Raw genomic sequence first — 21,132 nt, forward strand, 5'->3', positions numbered from 1 at the left:
TGATCAGATTTGTCTTGTTAGCGGCAAGTTGCTTTCTTTAATGAAGATGTTGGTTTCTACCACAGTGGCAGAGATGATCCAGAGGCCATGGTGATGATTTGGCTCTGAACTTGAATTTTATCAAATTCCTCTTGGTGTTTAATCAATATACTGTACATAACAAGGTATATACAATTCAACAACACAATGTACATTACATGACACCGTCACAACATTATGTACAACAATAGTGAAAAACAAATATATAAAACAATTTAGTAAACTTAACTTGCAGTCCTGCCAATAATACATCAAATCGTTCCTTACAACAAGGGGTGTAGAACATAGATGACCTATGCACAAGCATAATTTTGTAAAAGTAGTGTTAATGTTTGTGATGCACCATCTGTTGGAATAACAAATGCAATGTATTTCTTAACACATGTTTGTGATGCGCCACCTGTTGCAATTACAGAGACATAGCAACCAGACAGACACAAACGCTTTCCCTTTTATTAAGGTAGACCCATGAATCTATGGCTTAAAACAGTGTGCATCCATAACATACATTCTCACAAAATGTTAACATGCTGACATACATAGCTTACACTTTATTTGTCCCAAGGGGAAAATTTAGCTTTTTACAGAAGGTCAGTCTTCTTCTTCTTCTTTTTTCGGCTGCTCCCGTCAGGGGTTGCCACAGTGGATCATCTTCTTCCATATCTTTCTGTCCTCTCCATCTCGCTCTGTCACCCCCATCACCTGCATGTCCTCTCTCACCACATCCATAAAACTTCTCTTAGGCCTTCCTCTTCTCCTCTTACCTGGCAGCTCTATCCCTAGCACCCTTCTCCCAATATACCCAGCATCTCTCCTCTGCACATGTCTAAACCAATGCAATCTCGCCTCTCTGACTTTGTTTCCCAACCATCCAACTTGAGCTGACCCTCTAATGTCCTCATTTCTAATCCTGTCCATCCTTGTCACACTCAAGGGCGGAGTGGTGGCTCTGAGGCTAGGGATCTGCACTGGCAATCGGAAGGTTGCCGGTTCGAATCCCGTAAATGCCAATAGAGACTCTGCTCTGTTGGGCCCTTAAGCAAGGCCCTTAACCTGCAATTGCTGAGTGCTTTGAGTAATGAGAAAAGCGCTATATAAATGCAAAGAATTATTATTATTATCAATGCAGATCTTAACATCTTTAATTCTGCTACCTTCAGCTCTGTCTCCTGCTTTCTTATCAGTGCCACCATCTCCAACCCATATAACATAGCTGGTCTCACTACCGTCCTGTAGACCTTCCCTTTCACTCTTGCTGATACCCGTCTGTCACAAATCACTCCTGACACTCTTCTCCACCCATTCCACCCTGCCTGCACTCTCTTTTTCACCTCTCTTTAACAATCTGCATTACTCTGTACTGTTGATCCCAAGTATTTAAACACATCCACCTTCACCAATTCTACTCCCGCCCTCACCATTCCACTGACCTCCCTCTCATTTACACACATGTATTCTGTCTTGTTCCTACTGACCTTCATTCCTCTCCTCTCTAGAGCATATCTCCACCTCTCCAGGGTCTCCTCTACCTGCTCCCTACTATCGCTAAAGATCACAATGTCATCAGCAAACATCATAGTCGATGGGGACTCCTGTTTAATCTCATCTGTCAACCTGTCCATCACCATTGCAAATAAGAAAGGGCTCAGAGCCGATCCCTGATGTACTCCCACCTCCGTCACTCCTACCGCAGACCTCACCACTGTCACACTTCCCTTGTACATATGTCGTGCAACTCTTACATACTTATCTGCCACTCCCGATTTCCTCATACAACTCCTGTCGATGCACCCTGTCATATGCTTTCTCCTTTTTAAAGAAGGTCAATAAATAAATAAATACTATAACAAACAATTGCAACCTCCCCTTACATTTACACCAGAATTACTAAAAAGAAAGAAAAATTTCAGAGTTGAACAAAGATAAAAAAAAACAGTCACGTCACCATCATGAAATAAAAAATGAAAAATAGACAAAAACACAGCAACATTTACAAAACTAGGAAAGGTAAAGGCACACAGGGACAAAACAGAGATTTACAACAATCTGACTCTCATGGCTTACATTTTTACCATCACTGCCAACACTTTGTGTGCTTATTAAGATAAACACGCTTCTCTAGATTCTTCCTCAACATGTAATAATAATTCATTACATTTATATAGCGCTTTTCTCAGTACTCAAAGCGCTATCCACACAGGAAGGAACTGGGAAGCGAACCCACAATCTTCCACAATTTCCTTACTGCAAAGCAGCAGCACTACCATCCATCCATTTTCCAACCCGCTGAATCCGAGCACAGGGTCACGGGGGTCTGCTGGAGCCAATCCCAGCCAACACAGGGCACAAGACAGGGAACCAATCCCGGGCAGGGTGCCAACCCACCGCAGGACACACACAAACACACCCACACACCAAGCACACACTAGGGCCAATTTAGAATCACCAATCCACAGCACTACCATTTATTCCTATTTATACAAGTCCAAAGATATGCAGGTTAGTTGGAATGGCCCTAGTGTGTCTGTGTGTGTGTGTGTGTGTGTGTGTACATGCATGTGTTTATGCACAGTGTGATGGACTGGCACCTTGTCCAGAAATTGTTCCTGCTTTGTGCCCAGTGCTTGTTGGGTTGGGCTCCAGCTTCATTGTGACCCTTCTTAGGGTAAAGCGGATTCAGGAGATGGATGGATGGATATGTGAATTGTCACACAGTTAGCCAGCCAGTCTGTTCAACTCCCCTTCTCTGTAGAGCTTAGCTTATTGTCACTAACACCTTCCAAGTCAGTACGCAACTTTGTGGTGATGATTGATGAGCACCTATTATACTCCGACCACATGCCAACTGTCTCTCATTCATGCAGATTCTCTCTGTATGACATCCACAAAATCAGACCTTATCTTACTGAATATGCAGCACAACTTCTGATCCCAGCCTTTTTGTATCTCATGTCTGGATTACTGCAGCTAACTACTCACAGTCCAAAATGCAGTGGCCTGTCTTGTATTTAACCAGCTGAGATGGATGAATGTCACTCCTGTCTTCGAGTCGTTCCATTGGCTCCCTGTAGCAGCACGCATAAAGTTTAAATCCTTGATGTTTGCCTTCAGAGTAGTCAATGGGTCAGCACCTGTATAATATGGAGACACTTGTGAGGTGCTCTGTTCCTAAATGCCACCTCAGGTCTGCCAGTGAACAATGTCTGGTGATGCCACCTCTGCGTGGTATCAAGTCTCGATCCAGACTCTTGTCATATGTAGCTCCTAGTTGGTGGAACGAGCTTCCCACCTTCATCTGAACTGCTAATTTCTGTAACCAGTAGGAGGTGGGACACAGTCACAGGTTCAAATAATGGATATTTTAATTCAGCAAGTAGCAAAACATTGAAACACAGCACAATAAAGTGTTTTTTCTCTCCTTCCGCCTCCAATTGAGTGTTGCCCGCTTCCTCCCAACTCTGACTCTCCAAGGTAAGGCAGTGGGCTCCTTTAATACTTGATGTGAAAGGACTCCTGGCGACCTGGCATGACTTGTGGTGGAGTACTTCTGGGTTATGTAGTTCTTCCCTGATAGTGCCCCCTTGCAGCACCCAGGGACCCCAACAGTCCTGCAATAATGGACTCCTTTCCCATGTCTGGGTCAGCAGGAGGCTTTGCCCTTGGAATGGGCCAGGAAATGTCTTCAGTTCATCAAGTTCGGCCATTTTATTATGTATTCTCAGTAGACAATGCCATGTTTTATGTTTCAAGTTGCACTTTAGGAATTAATAAACAGTTGTTTTTTAAAAGCACACATTATTCTTGAAGAAGAAGAGACTGATTTAGAGTCTTTCAAGAAAAGATAAAACACAAAACAAAACGTAACTAATGTTAAATAAAAGTCAACCCTGTTAAAGTCTTCTCATATTTAATAAAATTCACAAATTCAATTCTCAGAGGTGGCCCACATTCTTACATTTGAGAATGAGCAAAAAGACAGAAGCCTTGTAGCCGGAGAAAAAGCCAAAGCGTTACTGAGGAAAACACTTTTAAAGACTTGGATTGCCGTGAGGTGTGAGAGTTGCGTGTTAAGGATGTTGACACACAGCTGATCCCATAACTTTTCGACTACTGTTTGTACGAAAAGTGAAACTAAACCCTGCCTAGAAGCGCTGTGATTTCTATTGCATACATCACAAATAGTACAAACATATTTTCCAGAAATTATTTTGTAATGATTATCACATTATGATTTTCATCATAATGTGATATTATGATTTTCACTCAGAGGAATGAGGGTAGACAGGAATAGGAACTGAGTATATTAAAGGGACAACACAAATATGACAGTTTGGTGACTAAGTGAGTGAGGCGAGTTTGAAATTGTTTGATCACGTGTAGAAGAGAGATGAGGGGTACATCGGGAAAAGAATATTGAGGATGGAAATCGCCAGGCAAGAGGAAAAGAGGAAGAGCAAAGAGGAGGTTTATGGATGTGGTGAGGAAGGACATGAAGACAGAAAATGATGTAAAAGACAGGGATAGATGGAGATGGATGATCTGCTGTGGCGACCCCTAAATGAGAGCAACTGAAAGAAAAAGAAGAAGAAGACCATGCCATTTTGTGCATTATTGTATGGTCTCGGCTACATTACTTTTAGCAGTTTCTGTGGTTGTCAGGCACGTGACCCAAGGTCAAATTGCACATGTGTGTCATCATAATATTAATCTTCAGTGACACACATTGTGTTCTGCCCAAAAGATTGTGGAAAAAATAAACTGTATGTGAACAATACTGTTTTCTATGCGCCCAAAAATTAAACCAGCTGTTACAGACTAAAATCAAAGGCTTCTTTTTTTAGGCGCATATACCGTTAGCCTGCGGTGGGTTGGCACCCTGCCCAGGATTGTTTCCTGCCTTGTGCCCTGTGTTGGCTGGGATTGGCTCCGGCAGACCCCCGTGACCCTGTGTTCAGATTCAGCGGGTTAGAAAATGGATGGATGGATGGATATACCGTTAGCGCGGCACTGTCAGATCTAAACACTAGCATGGCGAATTGCTCACGTACTGAAGTGACTTTAGCTGCTGATGGAAGTCCCATTTTACTTTATGGCGCCAAGCAGAGTGCAGCAGTCTATTAGCCAGCGAAAGCACTGTGAAGAAGCTGTCTGTTTTTATGGTCCTGCCTTTGTCCAGTCTGATAGCGGTCACAGGACATCGTATCTTTGATTGCCAGTACAACAAATAGTTCTGAGCAGGCATCAGCCACAGCGCTGCTCTTGTGCAAAGAATGGAGATAAATGCCATCTATCAACTCAGAGAGGGACAGGTAAGTTCGTTGTACCACATGAACATCACTGAGAGTATAAAATACTGAATAATAAAAAAACAAGCTCTAACTTTCACAAGTAGCCAAACTTTACACCGGGTGTTACAGACTCAAATCAAATGTATGTTTTAATTATATTGTAGAAATCTTAATAATAATAATAGCAGCTCATTACTCAAAATGCGGAGTGCTCAGTCTCGAACCCGGGACCTTCTGGAGTTTTTTTTGTTTTTTCTGTCCACCCTGGCCATCGGACCTTACTCCTTTTCTATGTTAACTATCCATCCATCCATCCATTATCTAACCCACTGAATCCGAACACAGGGTCATGGAGCCAATCCCAACCAACACAGGGCACAAGGCAGGGTGCCAACCCACCGCAGTATGTTAACTAATGTTGTCTTATTTTAATTTCTTATTTTGTCTGTTATTTTTCTTTTCTTCATTATGTAAAGCACTTTGAGCTACTTTTTCTATGAAAATGTGCTATATAAATAAATGTTGTTGTTGTTGTTCAGATTATAAGACAGTAGTTCTTACCGCTGCGCCATTCAAGAATATGTGTAAACTTCCTGTCGCTTGACATTTGAGGTTGATTTTTAAATCATTGACAGCCATATGTAAATTGGATGTTTTTTTTTCTTTGGTTATATTCTTGAATAAACATGCACATGTTTATTTGATATTTGGACTAAAGTCTTCACACATTATACATTCATGTCATTATTAGTATACCATGGAAAAAGTTTCTGCTTTAGGTCCTGGTTCAGCATTTCTTGCCTCACATTTCGTGTCATCCTACACTTACACAGATCTTTGTAGACACAGAACACACATGGAATGCATGTGTTCCAAATAATGAAATACTGTATTATTTAGCCAATACAACTCCAGGCACCTCACACCACAATAAAGAGACTTGAGCTGGGAGAACCTCAGCTCTGTCGCAGGGTTGGTGTTGGGTGGGGTGGGATAGCAATCTGCTTGCTGCTTGTGCTGATCGACACATTTACAAAACAAAAGACGCTGATGGAGAGGTGCGAAGGGATTTAAGGTGGGCCAGGATTACAAGTTTTTTCATAGGCTTCAGGAATTCTAGTGTTAAAGAAATAGCATAAAGGGTTAATAAATGTCAGAAAACTTTTCAGGCATATCAGGAAACCAGATAAAGGTCAAGTGAACAACAAAATGTACTGAAAGATGACTAAGAGGTGACTAAGAAGTCAGCAGATGTCCTGTAAAACAACCAGAATGGACAGATGTTATATGCACAGAAATTTCAAGAGTGCTGGATCAACTCAAAGGTATAAGAAGAAACAGAATATAATATAATTGACTTTTATTTTAAATAAGTTATTTGGATGTAAACCAACAAGCCAACCAGTGTAAACTGTATGCATTGATTGACACTGCATGTAAATTCAATACAGTAAAACTTTAATTATCCGTCAGGGGTCAAGACCGAGGCCATGACGGATAACAAGAAAGATGGATAACATAAAAGCTACTTTTAAAATGATTTACAGTAGATTAGTTTAGCAAACAGTCATATTTAATTACAAATATACATATATATATTAACAAAATATAATAAAGCATTAACAAATTTAATTAATTTATATAATATTGTAATGACCAGCGTAATAAGCAAATACAACTCGGAGGTACTGGAGTTTTCTACGTTTTCCTTGGAGTCTTCATCCCGTAACAAGCGGTGCCCTGTCTTATACTCCATTTTCGGGGTTACAGAGCACATGTCCAAAACAATCGAAGAAAACTTTCCCTACCAATAATTATTTCCTGCCACTCACGTTCTGTCTTTTTCTATACCACAAACACTCCTGCTGATTGTTTCCAGACTCCCTACTCATAACTTCCTTCTGCCGCATCTTCCTTTTTCTCTTAACTTCTTCTGTCACTCATCTCCCAAGAGGCATGTCCACCCCTCAAAGAACAGAAGCCCCTCACCCAGTCCTATCACTTACAGAGCATTCCACCCTTTCTGTTCCCATACAGCACATCACAAGCTGCCTGCACATCACAATATATAATAAAACATAATATAACAGAATATAAAAAGAAAATTACAATGCAGAAGAACAGTAACATTAATACAGAATAACATTACCGTCAGTGGTTTCCATTTTCAAACGTTTTTCAATTTTATTGGCATCACGCTTTATATCGTTCACTTTTGTTCTTCCTAATTCGTAAATTGATGCAATACTTGAAGCACTTTTGCCGTTTCATAAACGTTTAATCATTTCAATTTTTGTGACAAATCCAACACCACATGCATATGTTTATCGGCCATAACAATGTATAGTAGTTTAATTATAACAAAAGAGAAAAACTACGAAATGCTGTTAAAGCTGAAGGTATGTAACTGACACTGTGATTTCAAAATGCAGCATGACATATAGTGCTGGGGAAGAACACTACACACTAGCCGGAAGGGAGAGTTGTTCCAATGTGCAGAGCTCGCAGCGTATTGTGCGACAGTAGTAGTAGGTAGACGCTAGCGTGTGCAATGTTTTTTTGCCCTAATGGTTAAAGGAGACTGACTGTTAATCAAATGACGGATAATCTAAGTTTTACTGTAATTTATAATGACCCTCTATTCTTTTTTTCTCTGATCATTCTGACCCTGCAGTAACAGATTACTTTTTAAGAATGCTCCCTCTAAGGTATTTTGCCAAGGAGTAATTAAAAGATACTATGAACAGCCTTTCTCCTGCCTGATTAAACTGAATTTGTCCTGTTAAAGGATACATTTCTTTCTTTAATTAATATGTTAAATTTCTACCACTCATGCTTTTTAACATTCTTGATGGTTACGTGCTCTCAGCAAGAAGTCTTGCCTCTAATCTTTGAAGAAAATGAAATGAGAATGCACATCACAGAATATTTAATAACCAACAAGCAAAATTGACAATATCAATATCATATATATTTTTTGACATTATTGATAAATACAGTATACCAGAGATACTGCAGTACAGCATACAATGGCATGCAAAAGTCTGTTTATGGTCTGTTATGGACCCTTTGCTTAAAGTGTCTGTCACTGTGAACAGTGAAGCGAGCAGAAGATGAATTGATCACCAAAAGACATAAAGTTAAAGATGACATGTTTCTTTTCATCATTTTATGCAAGATTAGTGAATTGTATTTGTTTTGTACAATTGTACAGTGAAAAAAAGGAAAGGAGCACCATGCAAAAGTTTGGTCACCCTCAAATCACTTTTCCTAAGGTGGTCACAACACCCCATAATGACAATGTGAAAAAAAGTTTACTTGAGGTTTTTGCAAATTTATTAAAATAAAAAAACTGAGAAATCCCATGTACATAAGTATTCACAGCTTTTGCTCAATACTTTGTTGATGCACCTTTGGCAGCAATTAAGGCCTCAAGTCTTGTTGAATATGATGCCACAAGCTTGGCACACCTATCCTTGGCCAGTTTCACCCATTCCTCTTTGCAGCACCTCTCAAGCTCCATCAGGTTGGATGGGAAGCGTCGGAGCACAGCCATTTTAAGATCTCTCCAGTGATGTTCAATCAGATTCAAGTGGCTGGGCCACTCAAGGACATTCACAGAGTTGTCCTGAAGCCACTCCTTTGATATCTTGGCTGTGTGCTTAGGGTCGTCGTCCTGCTGAAAGATGAACCGTCGCCCCAGTCTGAGGTCAAGAGCGCTCTGGAGCAGGTTTTCATCCAAGATGTCTCTGTACATTGCTGCAGTCATCTTTCCCTTTATCCTGATTAGTCTCCCAGTTCCTGCCGCTGAAAAACATCCCCACAGCATGATGCTGCCACCACCATGCTTCACTGTAGGGATGGTGCCAGGTTTCCTCCAAACGTGACACCTGGCATTCACACCAAAGAGTTCAATCTTTGTCTCATCAGACCAGAGAATTTTCTTTCTCATGGTCTGAGAGTCCTTCAGGTGCCTTTTGGCAAACTCCAGGTGGGCTGCCAAGTGCCTTTTACTAAGGAGTGGCTTCTGTCTGGCCACTCTACCATCCAGGCCTGATTGGTGGATTGCTGCAGAGATGGTTGTCCTTCTGGAAGGTTCTCCTCTCTCCACAGAGGACTTCTGGAGCTCTGACAGAGTGACCATCGGGTTCTTGGTCACCTCTCTGACTAAGGTCTTTCTCCCCCGATCGCTCAGTTTAGATGGCCGGCCAGCTCTAGGAAAAGTCCTGGTGGTTTTGAACTTCTTCCACTTACGCATGATGGAGGCCACTGTGCTCATTGGGACCTTCAAAGCAGCAGAAATTTTTCTGTGACCTTCCCCAGATTTGTGCCTTGAGACAATCCTGTCTCGGAGGTCTACAGACAATCCCTTTGACTTCATGCTTGGTTTGTGATCTGACATGAACTGTCAACTGTAGACAGGTGTGTGCCTTTCCAAATCATGTCCAGTCAACTGAATTTACCACAGGTGGACTCCAATTAAGCTGCAGAAACATCTCAAGGATGATCAGGGGAAACAGGATGCACCTGAGCTCAATTTTGAGCTTCATGGCAAAGGCTGTGAATACTTATGTACATGTACTTTCTCAATTTTTTTATTTTCAATAAATTTGCAAAAATCTCAAGTAAACTTTTTTCATGTTGTCATTATGGGGTGTTTTGTTTGTAGAATTCTGAGGTGAAAAATGAATTTAATCCATTTTGGAATAAGGCTGTAACATAACAAAATGTGGAAAAAGTGATGCGCTGTGAATACTTTCTGGAGGCACTGCACCTTTTAGCAATCATTTCATCTTCTGCTCACTTAACTGTTCACAACAACAGACATTTTAAGTAAGGGGGCCCAAACCTTTGAATGCCACTGTATGAGTCTCACTGTTCATAAACCACAAATCTGAAATCTTCAGAATATGGGGCATCTCTTATGCAAATTTAAAAATTTTCTGGATGCTGCATCTTATCGCCTTGTTTCTGAAGCTGTAGATCATGGGGTTGAACATTGGTGGTACGATATTTGCTATGATTATCATGGTATTGTATGCCTCGGTGGACAACTTCACTCCTGCTCCAGTTAACATATAGGACATTAAAAGTGGAATATTGAAGAGTCCCACCACCAGCAGGTGGGTGGTTATAGTGTTAAATGTCTTCCTTCTTCCATCACTAGATGAGATTTTCAGAGCAGCGTAAGCAATCCTTGCATAGGAAAGTAAAACAAATACAAATGGAAAAATACCAAACACAAAAGAAGCGACTGAAATAATGTCCACGTATTTATGATTTTCATTGCAGGCTATTATAACTAGGGCTGAATAGTCGCAAAAACAATAATTTAGAATATTAGTTTTACAAAAAGAAAACTCAGTGATAAAAATAATAAGAGTTAAAAGAAAAGCAGCTTGAATGATATTTAATAATGTACCAGCAGCCCAGATGGTTCTTTTTGTCAGAATTGCAGAATATCGCAGTGGATACACAACTGCTACATAGCGGTCACATGCCATGAAACCCAAAAGAAAAGACTCTGCTCCCCCTAAATATAACAACAAAAGCAGCTGAAGCAAGCAAGGCCAATAGGAAATGGCCACCCACCCTGAAAAAACAGCAATTAGTTTGGGAATGATATTTGAGCTACCAACCAAATCAATTGCTGCTAAAGTTGCAATGCCGATGTACATGGGCTTTTGCAACTGAGGATTCATTACAATGGCCAGAATTACCAGGAAGTTCCCAATCAACGTCATCAGGTAGATCATAGTGAGGATGGCAATTGTGTAGCTCTTCTTCTGGGAGTCGATTCTACATAACAGGACAAACTCTGATGTGGACACTGTGGTTTGGTTCATGCCCGGACTGTTACCTCTCCTAAAAGAAATAGAGAGATTAAGTCTATGCTATTAGTTTTATCAAGGTTACCTGCAGACAAGTTATCATCAGCCTTAAATATGCTAATACTGTGCTGTAGTAGCAGTTATGACTTTACACATGAAATGTAATTAGATTTAGTTATGTCTATCCTAACAGGAGGATCTGTGGTATAGAAATGATGGAACTATCCTGTAACTCCTGTCTGCTCCCTGATTAATAACAAAAAAGACAACAAATGTAAAATGGTATACAGTAATCCCTCGCTACTTCGCGGTTCACTTTTCGCGGATTCACGACTTCGCGGATTTTATATGTAAGCATATCTAAATTCATAACGCGGATTTTTCGCTGCTTCGCGGGTTTCTGCGGACAATGGGTCTTTTTACTTGCTTCCTCAGTTGGATTGCCCAGTTGATTTCATACAAGAGATGCTATTGGCGGATGGCTGAGAAGCTACCCAATCAGAGCACGCAGTTAAGTTCCTGTGTGCTGCTGATTGGCTCAGCGACGGAGTGTTGCATTAACCAGGAAGTCTCATCTCACTCATTCATCATTAACGTGCTAATGCTTCAGGGCCCGTGTCCAAGCACCAACAGAAGATGCAAATGATTGCAGAAAAGGTAAAAGTTTTTGATATGTTGAAGGAAGGGAACAGCTACACCGCTGCAGGACATCGATTCTTTTTATTTAAAAAGGAGGAAAAGCATATAAGATCTACGGCCGCAGTGTCCTTTAACCAGGGTGCAAAATGAGTTGCAAGTGGACGTGATAAGGCAGTAGTCTGGATGGAATCTGCTTTAGGAATCTTTGCAACAACGTCGACGACGTCATGACCGCCTACAAGCTGCTACGTGTACTTTGCTATACAGTAAGTGTAAACTTATCTACCGATTTCATATTGCTTAGCAGTTGTCCCTGTTTTTAATAGAGTAAATGGTGGGTTGTAAACAATACAGGGAGGGTTTAAAAACGTCCAAATACACGTTAAATAATTAAATAAATATAGTGTTCCTACTTCGCGGAAATTCAGTTATCACGGTCGGCCTTGGAACCTATCTCCCGCGATAAGTGAGGGATTACTGTATTTATTGCAAAATATACAAAGGCATTGCAATCTAAATCATCTTCGAATTTATATCCATCTTCTATTGTCCTTTCATTATCAATAAAGTGTACCAGTATGTTTATTTCAACAAGCATGTTTGGATCATTTTTTGAGAATCAACACTAGAATTACCCCTTATTGTCAACAAAAATAAAAAGCCGCATAGATTACGAGAGAAAGCTGGACACTTAATAGCAAAAAACAAAGAGCAACAGACCTGCATTGCTAATCTCTCCTCATACACACCAAATGAAGCAGAGATTTCAGTACTTACAAAGGGACTCTCATATTGTCCTGCAAAGCCCATTGACAACATCAGACTCTGCAGTGATATGGAAGAATTCTTCAGAAAACTCAGACTAAAAGAATTTTTCCGCAAGAAAGAAAACAGTAACACACAGGAACCAACAACAAGCAGTTACAACAACCCCACCAATAAATCCACATGGACACCAGAAGCTGGCAGAATCTCCACCCTGGATAATTATATAGACTGCTTCCGACAGAGACTGAAAACAGGAATCTTAAACAGGCAGTAAAATCGGATAGAAAACATTACTGGGGGATGAGCAGAGAGCCATACATTCACTAAGGGAACATATAGAAATCATTATCAAACCAGCAGACAAAGGGAGTGCTTTAGTCATCATGAACACATCAGATTATATACAGGAGGCACAAAGACAATTGTCCAATACTATGCATTATTACAAACTGCAAGAAGACCCAACAGATGTCTACAAAAAGGAACTAAAAAAGATAGTAAGTAGCTTTCCTCTTGACATCAGGGATCATGTAAACAGTTTCATTCCTGAGAACCCCAAAATGGGTTACTTCTGCATGCTTCCTAAAATCCACAAAGAAGGAAACCCAGGAAGGCCTATAATCTCAGGAATTGGCTCCCTTGCAGAAAATATTTCAGGTTGGGTGGAGCACCTCCTTAAACCCCTCGCCCGTAATACAACCAGCTACATCCAGGACACCACTGACTGCTTTAGGCCCCTTACCTGAGGGAACCTTACTGGCCACAATGGATGTGGAGGCACTTTACACAGACATCCCCCATGATGATGGCATATAGGCATGTCAAACAACATGATGTACCCACAAAGTCAGTAATAGAAATGATAAAATTCACTCTGACACATAATCTATTCTTTTTTGGACAAGATTGCTACTTGCAACAAATTGGGACTGCAATTCGGCTGTCGGTTTGCACCTCACTATGCAAACCTATTTATGGCAAAATTGGAGGAAGATTTCATGTCAATGTGCATCGTAAACCCAATGTTGTATCTCCGTTATATAGATGACATCTTCATAATCTGGTCTGCCAGTGAGAAGGACCTCCTCCATTTTCATAATGAATACAATTCTTTTCACCCCAACATAAAGCTGAAGCTGAATTACTCAAAAACAGAAGTCAACTTCCTTGACACCACCGTTCAACTGAAAGACAACACCCTTGTAACTTCTGTTTTTCACAAACCAACAGACAGATGGACCTACCTAAGAAGTGATAGCTTCCAGCCCAAGCATATAAGACGCTCCATTATTTTCAGCCAAGCAATACGGTACAATTTCATCAGACAAGGTTATGTCCCCAAAACAACAGACACTCAAATAAGAAGAGCTACTGCCATACCCAGAGGCAACCTTCTGGAATATAAAAACAAAGACAACAAGAAACACATCCCCCTTGTTGTCATCTACAACCCACATCTTGAAACACTTCGAAAAATTATAAAAGAACTTCAGCCAATGCTAAACAATGACCAAACACTGAAAAATGTATTTCCTGAACCTCCCCTCCTGGCATACAGACAACCACCAAACCTTCAGCAACTAATTGTCCAAAGCTCCCTAAATGAACCAACAGAAAATGGCACATCTCCATGCCTACAGAAAAGATGCAAAACATGTGCCCACATTTATGATACAGACTGTATAATTATACCACACTGCTGACTAGAACATCACATAAAGGGATCATTTTCCTGCAGATCATCTAATGTAGTCTACCTATTTCTCTGCATGAAATGTCCTGACACTGCACTCTATGTGGAAGAAACTGGACAAACACTCCGCCAGATAATGAATTTACACAGGTTCCACATTAAACATGGCAACACCGATGTTCCTGTAGCGGCCCACTTCAACAGCCATGGACAGTGTGAGAAGGACTTTAAAGTCACAGGGCTTATGGGCAACTTCAAAACACAGCAAGAGAGAAGAGAATGGGAAGTTAAACTCATGCTAAAATTTAATACATTACAATATGGCTTCACTTGAATTATAAACGTTGTGGTGAGTTGTGTCAGAGAGAATGCTCTCTGCTGAATGCTCTCTGCTGTCCTCATGACTTGTGACTTAATCACGTCTGTCAGCTTTGACTGTGCAGACCTAGGGATTTTACTGCTCCATTTTACAATGGAACAGTTTTACAATTTGATTCATCTTAGTTTTGTTGCTAATAGTAATATTGTTAAATCAAGCCAGAGGAACAGAAGTTAATACAGACTCAATACAAGATTTATAAAAACCAGTAACAGCACGATAACGTGCAGTGAATACACTTGACTTATAGTTTTCATCCTCTTTCATTCTCTGTATGTTTAGCATTCGTTTGCTCAGAGGTTGACGTGCTTGATTCTTACTGAGCAGCAGCTCATCCTTTCTCCACCCTAGAGACCCGCTTCTTATCTTATCTGTCGGCATCTTTTTTTGTTAAAACTGATTAAGTCAGTGTTTGTGTTGCAATTACTTAGTATGTTTTCTTTAATTTTTCACTTTACCTGGCACTTAAGTCTTCAATCTGCCTCAAGAATGATTTAAGATATGAAAAGGTAGGGGAAGTGACGGCGAAGGAGATAGGGATGAGAATGGAACCCGTACCCATGTGCCGCACGGCCGTCCTGCAGCCAAGAGCTGATTCTACAATAAAATAAAATAAAAATAAAAAGAGAAATAACCTTGGAGGTCAATCATCACCCCAAAAGCAGACAGTAGACATCACATAGTAAATCCTGGACAGAAAAATGAAGCCACGATAGCGTATTATATAAGAAGATTGTTAGAATTCAAAATGAAAGACTCCACATCCGTAGACTGTAGAGACCCTGTTGTCCCTTTTTGTGTCTGCATTTTCGTTAAATGTCACCTTGCAGTTCTAGATATTTATACTTTTTAATAATCGCCACTGTTTGATCTTTGATGATGGTTTCTTCTGGGTGAATAGTAGAATATTCATATGAGAATATGAGTAGAATACTCTTAAATTAGAACTGTGGCTCACTCGGGTTGAGAACCACTGCAGGCTCAGCCCAACGAAACATATTGGAAGTGCCAAATAATTGAAACTGAAGAACTGAAAAAACACAAAGAAGACTCTGCATTTTGAAAACAAAGAACCAGCGAAAAGAGCTTAGCGAAATCATATCTGTTACCTTCAGGTATGCAGTCAGCAACGTGCAGAATCCTTCTGTAGCTTCATGCTGTAGTAATATTTAATTTTAGTGTTTGAACAATTATAATGTTTTAGGATGCATGCAATATTGCATCAGATGTGTTCTTACTTTTATCTTCCAGGTATCACTATAGAATACTTTAAAATGAATGATCATGTAAATTTATAGGATAGACACAACTTCAACCCCTAAGAGAAGGCCCAGTTTGTGATTTCTGTGTAATCCTCTTTTATTTAAATGTTATTCTCCTTTGAGGTACTTTCAAGTGGAGGTGTCTTGGGACATTGATAATGACATGCACACCTATCACCTTTATTATTCTTTGGTGCTCTGGAGCCTTTAACAATTATTTTAAGATAAGATTAGCAACAGACAGATGTGACCTCCACAAATCAAATAGATTCTCGACTTGAATCTTTTAAAATTGCCAACATACTGTTGCTGTTGTTAAGGTGTGCTATGTTAATGTAAGTGCGTGTTTCCGGCAATGGACTGCCAACTCTTCCTGGATTTGGCATCATATATATTTAATATAAAGGTCACATCTAGTGTATGGGCAGTATACATACTGTATAGCATATATAAAACTTTTAAGGGCGGCACAGTGGTGCATTGGTAGCACTGCTGCCTTGTAGTAAGGAGACCCGAGTTTGCTTCCCAGGTCCTTCCTGCATGGAGTTTGCATGTTCTCCCCGTGTCTGCGTGGGTTTCCTCCGGGTGCTCCGGTTTCCTCCCACAGTCCAAAGACATGCAGGTTAGGTGGATTGGAGATTCTAAATTGGCCCTGGTGTGTGCTTGGTGTGTGGGTGTGTTTGTGTGTGTCCTGTGGTGGGTTGGCACCCTGCCCAGGATTGGTTCCTGCCTTGTGCCCTGTGCTGGCTGGGATTGGCCCCAGCAGACCCCCGTGACCCTGTGTTCGGATTCAGCGGGTTGGATAATGGATGGATAGATGGAATTATTATGTTTATGTTATCTGCATATATATAGAAAGGCTCTAAATAATACTAAATGATAGATAGATAGATAGATAGATAGATAGATAGATAGATAGATAGATAGATAGATAGATAGATAGATAGATAGATAGATATGAAAGGCAGAATATAATAGATAGATAGATAGATAGATAGATAGATAGATAGATAGATAGATAGATAGATAGATAGATAGATAGATAGATAGATAGATAGATGTGAAAGGCAATATATAAGAGATAGATAGATAGATAGATAGATAGATAGATAGATAGATAGATAGATAGATAGATAGATAGATAGATAGATAGATAGATGAAAGGCACTCTATGATAGATAGATAGATAGATAGATAGATAGATAGATAGATAGATAGATAGATAGATAGATAGATAGATAGATAGATAGATAGATAGATAGATAGATGCAAGGCACTCTATGATAGATAGATAGATAGATAGATAGATAGATAGATAGATAGATAGATAGATAGATAGATAGATAGATAGATAGATAGATAGATGATAGATAGATAGATAGATAGATAGATGTAAAATGCACTATATAAGAGATAGATAGATAGATAGATAGATAGATAGATAGATAGATAGATAGATAGATAGATAGATAGATAGATAGATAGATTATGTTTAATATTTCAAAATTAAATTAACAAGTATACCAGGAGTAAAACAGAAAAGACCCCTACAGACACTTTGTAGCACACCCTGGTGAAATTAGCCTGTGGCTAAAACTGCTCCAAGATAGAGCACCTCCTGGAGGGGATGGAGGATCCAGTTTTGCCACCATTTGCCAATTTTGCTTTCCAGAGCAGCTTCCAGTGTGTCCAGGGTTCGCCTGGGTGATGAAGCCGGCTTCTTTTGATCTCAGGTGGCTTCCAAAGGACATTGCATAAGGTATGCTAAATTTGCCATTGAACCTCGTGCTCCTGCTCCTACTTGTACTGCTGTAAAAAGCTCCACTTTCTCCTATTTCTGATGACTTCCACCACCAGTTGCTGCTTCTCCTTGTCTCATCCACCGACCAACACACATTGCTGCCTCAATGTATTTTGACTCACCCATTCCTTCCCAGTGTACTGTTACTGTGGATTTTGCACCCCAGTTTGTTTGTTTGCTTCACTGACCATCCCAGTCAGGCCTACAATGCCCTTGTAGCATGGACCCTTAATTTATTTTTATTTTTTGCCCAACCTCCTGTCATCTAAGGATTTTGTGTCTGTTGCTTTACTCTTGTCTGCCTGTGTTTGTGGCATCCCTTGGGGGGAGTCTTTCTGAGCTCCTGGTTGCGTTCCTGGAAGGAGGTGCAGTCGCTTCATCACCAGAGTTCTGCCAGGAGATTGTTGCTGCTACCAGAGTGCTGACAAGAGGGTGCCGCTGCCCCCTGCTTCCTTGCTTGTTTTAAGGCCTTACTTCATGTTGCCTTGGAGGACACTTCATTTATAACTCTGACTTTCTGTTATTTCTTTACAAGAGTTAATTTATTCTAATAGGTGTGACTAGTAGTGGGCGTAACAGCACCCTTTAAATCCCAAACACAGCCTCACAGACACTGCTCTGGGTTCAAATACGTACTCTTTATTAAAAAAAAACCTTTGATGTGCTCTTCTTTTATAACAACACAATACAGCACATCAACACAAACTCTTACTTTTCTTTCTCATCGTCTTCTTTCAGGAAAGTGTTTTCTACCTCCTCTCCTGACCCTGACTCGCCTGGATGAGATCGAATGGCTTCTTTTAACTATGACCCAAGACTGCTTCCATTGCTCGGACATAGCCTGCTGGAATCACTTCTGAGTCAAACAGAGATCCCTGAAAGTAGGGAGTGTGAATCCTGGCAGCTCCCCCTGGCAGACCCCATAAAACCTAAGAGGTCTGTGCTATGGGACTACAGGATCTAGCATGCCCTTTGTTTGTGAATCCTAATCCAAGAATGCTGCCATCTAGTGCATTGGGGGAGAAAATATTCCCCTGTTCTTATCTCTTCAAGTCCTCCCACTACACTGGTCTCCCGACTGGGTAAGGGTCTCTGTTCATTCCTGGCCAGGATGCCAGCTCATGTGTGGCTTCGATTACATAGAGATTTAGAAAAGTCAATTAGAACGCATATTTTTATCTTTCTTCTGACTTGGGTTTCTTTTTACTAACCTTACAAACCCATAAACCGAGGTCTTTGTTCTGCAATGAGAGAAGGTTTTAGTGATGTGCCAATGGGAATTGTGACTGTCTGAGTTGGCTTCAGCCTCCACATTCCTTGACCTCAGGACCGTCGATAGTCATGTACCAAGATAAGCCAGGGCAATGAGGACACAGCAAGTTTTGGTGAAAATGTGCAAGTAGTTTTATTATTCCACTGTTCCTAAATTAAAGTTCAGTGCAAATCTTCATAATAAATAAATAAATAGTCCACAATAACAACAGGTGTTCATGTGAAGGATAAAAACAGTAATAAATAAGTTAAAAGTGGAGAAGCTGGCAGTGGAGGTCCATTCCTTCAGCTGTCATCGTGACTGCCTCCATCCACGTCTACCATGATGTTCAGACTGGACCTTCTCAGCGTCTATGGGATCTGTAGGAGGCTGCCTGATCATTCCCCACTCCTCCATTACGTTCAGCATAGAACAATCCACCCCTGGAATGCCAGACGCTCGCTCTTCCACGGGGTCACTGACCATTTGTCTTCTCACCATTGCACTGGTTCAATCTTCCCAATCTGATCCTCTTCCTGTCCTGCTCAGGCTCCTTTTCATAGACCTGTGGATGGAGATTCATTTGCCGAGTGCTGATGCATGTTAGCTGACCTAATGAAACAATTGGCTCGCCTGCATTGAACACCTCACATCTCAAGGCCAGCGATTATAATATCAATGTATTAAACATATTTAACAAAGCAAGGCAGCCATAGAAAATAATAGGCTGGAATTTAGACCTGGACATAAATAATCAAACCCAATGGTGGAATGATCATGGAAGACCATGGCAGGACGGAGAGTGCACTGGTGAACCTAGTTTGTGCTGTTAGTGATGCTCTTAAGACGTTAGAAGAAAATCCACCGAACCTGACACTAGTATATGTAATGAGTAATGATTTAAAGTTACAACTGCAAGGTTATGATACTTTAAGTAGAAAAACAAAGTCACTTCTTCTTCTTCTTCTTCTTTCAGCTGCTCCCTTTAGGGGTTGCCACAGCGGATCATCTTCTTCCATATCTTTCTGTTCTCTGCATCTTGTTCTGTTACACCCATCACCTGCATGTTCTCTCTCACCACATCCATAAACCTTCGCTTAGGCCTTCCTCTTTTCCTCTTCCCTTGCATCTCTATCCTTAGCATCCTTCTCCCAAAATACTTAGTATCTCTCATCTGCAGATGACCAAACCAACAGAATCTCGCCTCTCTGACTTTGTCTACCAACCGTCCAACTTGAGTCGACCCTCTAATGTCCTCATTTCTAATCCTATTCATCCTTGTCACACTCAATGCAAATCTTAGCGTCTTTAACTCTGCCACCTCCAGCTCTGTCTCCTGCTTTCTGGTCAGTGCCACTGTCTCCAACCCATATAACATGACTGGTCTCACTACTGTCCTGTGGACCTTCCCTTTCACTTTTGCTGATACCCGTCTGTCACAAATTACTCCTGACACTCTTCTCCAGCCATTCCACCCTGCCTGCTCTCTCTTCTTCACCTCTCTTCCACAATCCCCATTAGTCTGTACTGTTGATCCCAAATATTTAAACTTATCCACCTTCGCCAACTCTACTCCTTCATCCTCACCAGTCTACTGACCTCCCTCTCATTTACACACATTTATTCTGGTCTCCTCAACCTGCTCCCTACTCTCGCTACAGATCACAATGTCATCAGCAAACATCATAGTCCACAGGGACTCCTGTCTAACCTCATCTGTCAACCTGTCCACTTCCATTGCAAATAGGAAAGGGCTCAGAGCCGATCCCTGATGTAATCCCACCTCCATCACTCCTACCGCAGACCTCACCACGGTCACACTTCCCTCGTACATATCCTGTACAACTCTTACATACTTCTCTGCCACTCCCGACTTCCTCATACAATACCACAACTCCTCTCGAGGCAGCCTATAGTATGCTTTCTCCAGGTCCACAAAGACATAATGCAACTACTTCTGATCTTCTCTAAACTTCTCCATCAACATCCTCAGAGCAAGCATTGCATTTGTGGTGCTCTTTCTTGGCATGAAACCACACTGCTGCTCACTAATCATCACCTCCCTTCTTAACTGATCTTCCAATACTCTTTCCCATAACTTCATGCTGTGGCTCATCAGTTTTATTCCCCTGTAGTTACTACAATTCTGCACATCCCCCTTATTCTTAAATATCGGCACC

At 40.8% G+C, this 21,132-nt stretch overlaps 1 protein-coding gene across 1 annotated transcript in view; it reads right to left on the minus strand.

Moving 5' to 3' along the window:
• The window catches only part of LOC127527600 (olfactory receptor 1E1-like), a 33,987-nt gene extending 14,618 nt beyond the window's left edge, over window positions 1–19,369 (minus strand). Inside the window, exons 1-4 of the mRNA XM_051926708.1 lie at window positions 19,294–19,369; window positions 11,350–11,404; window positions 10,963–11,192; window positions 10,750–10,860 (exon numbers count right to left, since the gene is read on the minus strand). Of these exons, the coding sequence (XP_051782668.1) occupies window positions 10,750–10,860; window positions 10,963–11,192; window positions 11,350–11,404; window positions 19,294–19,369 (472 nt within the window). The remainder of the gene's footprint in view (window positions 1–10,749; window positions 10,861–10,962; window positions 11,193–11,349; window positions 11,405–19,293) is intronic.
• Window positions 19,370–21,132: the final 1,763 nt, after the last annotated feature.

This window comes from Erpetoichthys calabaricus, chromosome 4 (assembly GCF_900747795.2).
Source record: "Erpetoichthys calabaricus chromosome 4, fErpCal1.3, whole genome shotgun sequence".
NCBI classification, from domain to species: Eukaryota; Metazoa; Chordata; class Cladistia; order Polypteriformes; family Polypteridae; genus Erpetoichthys; species Erpetoichthys calabaricus.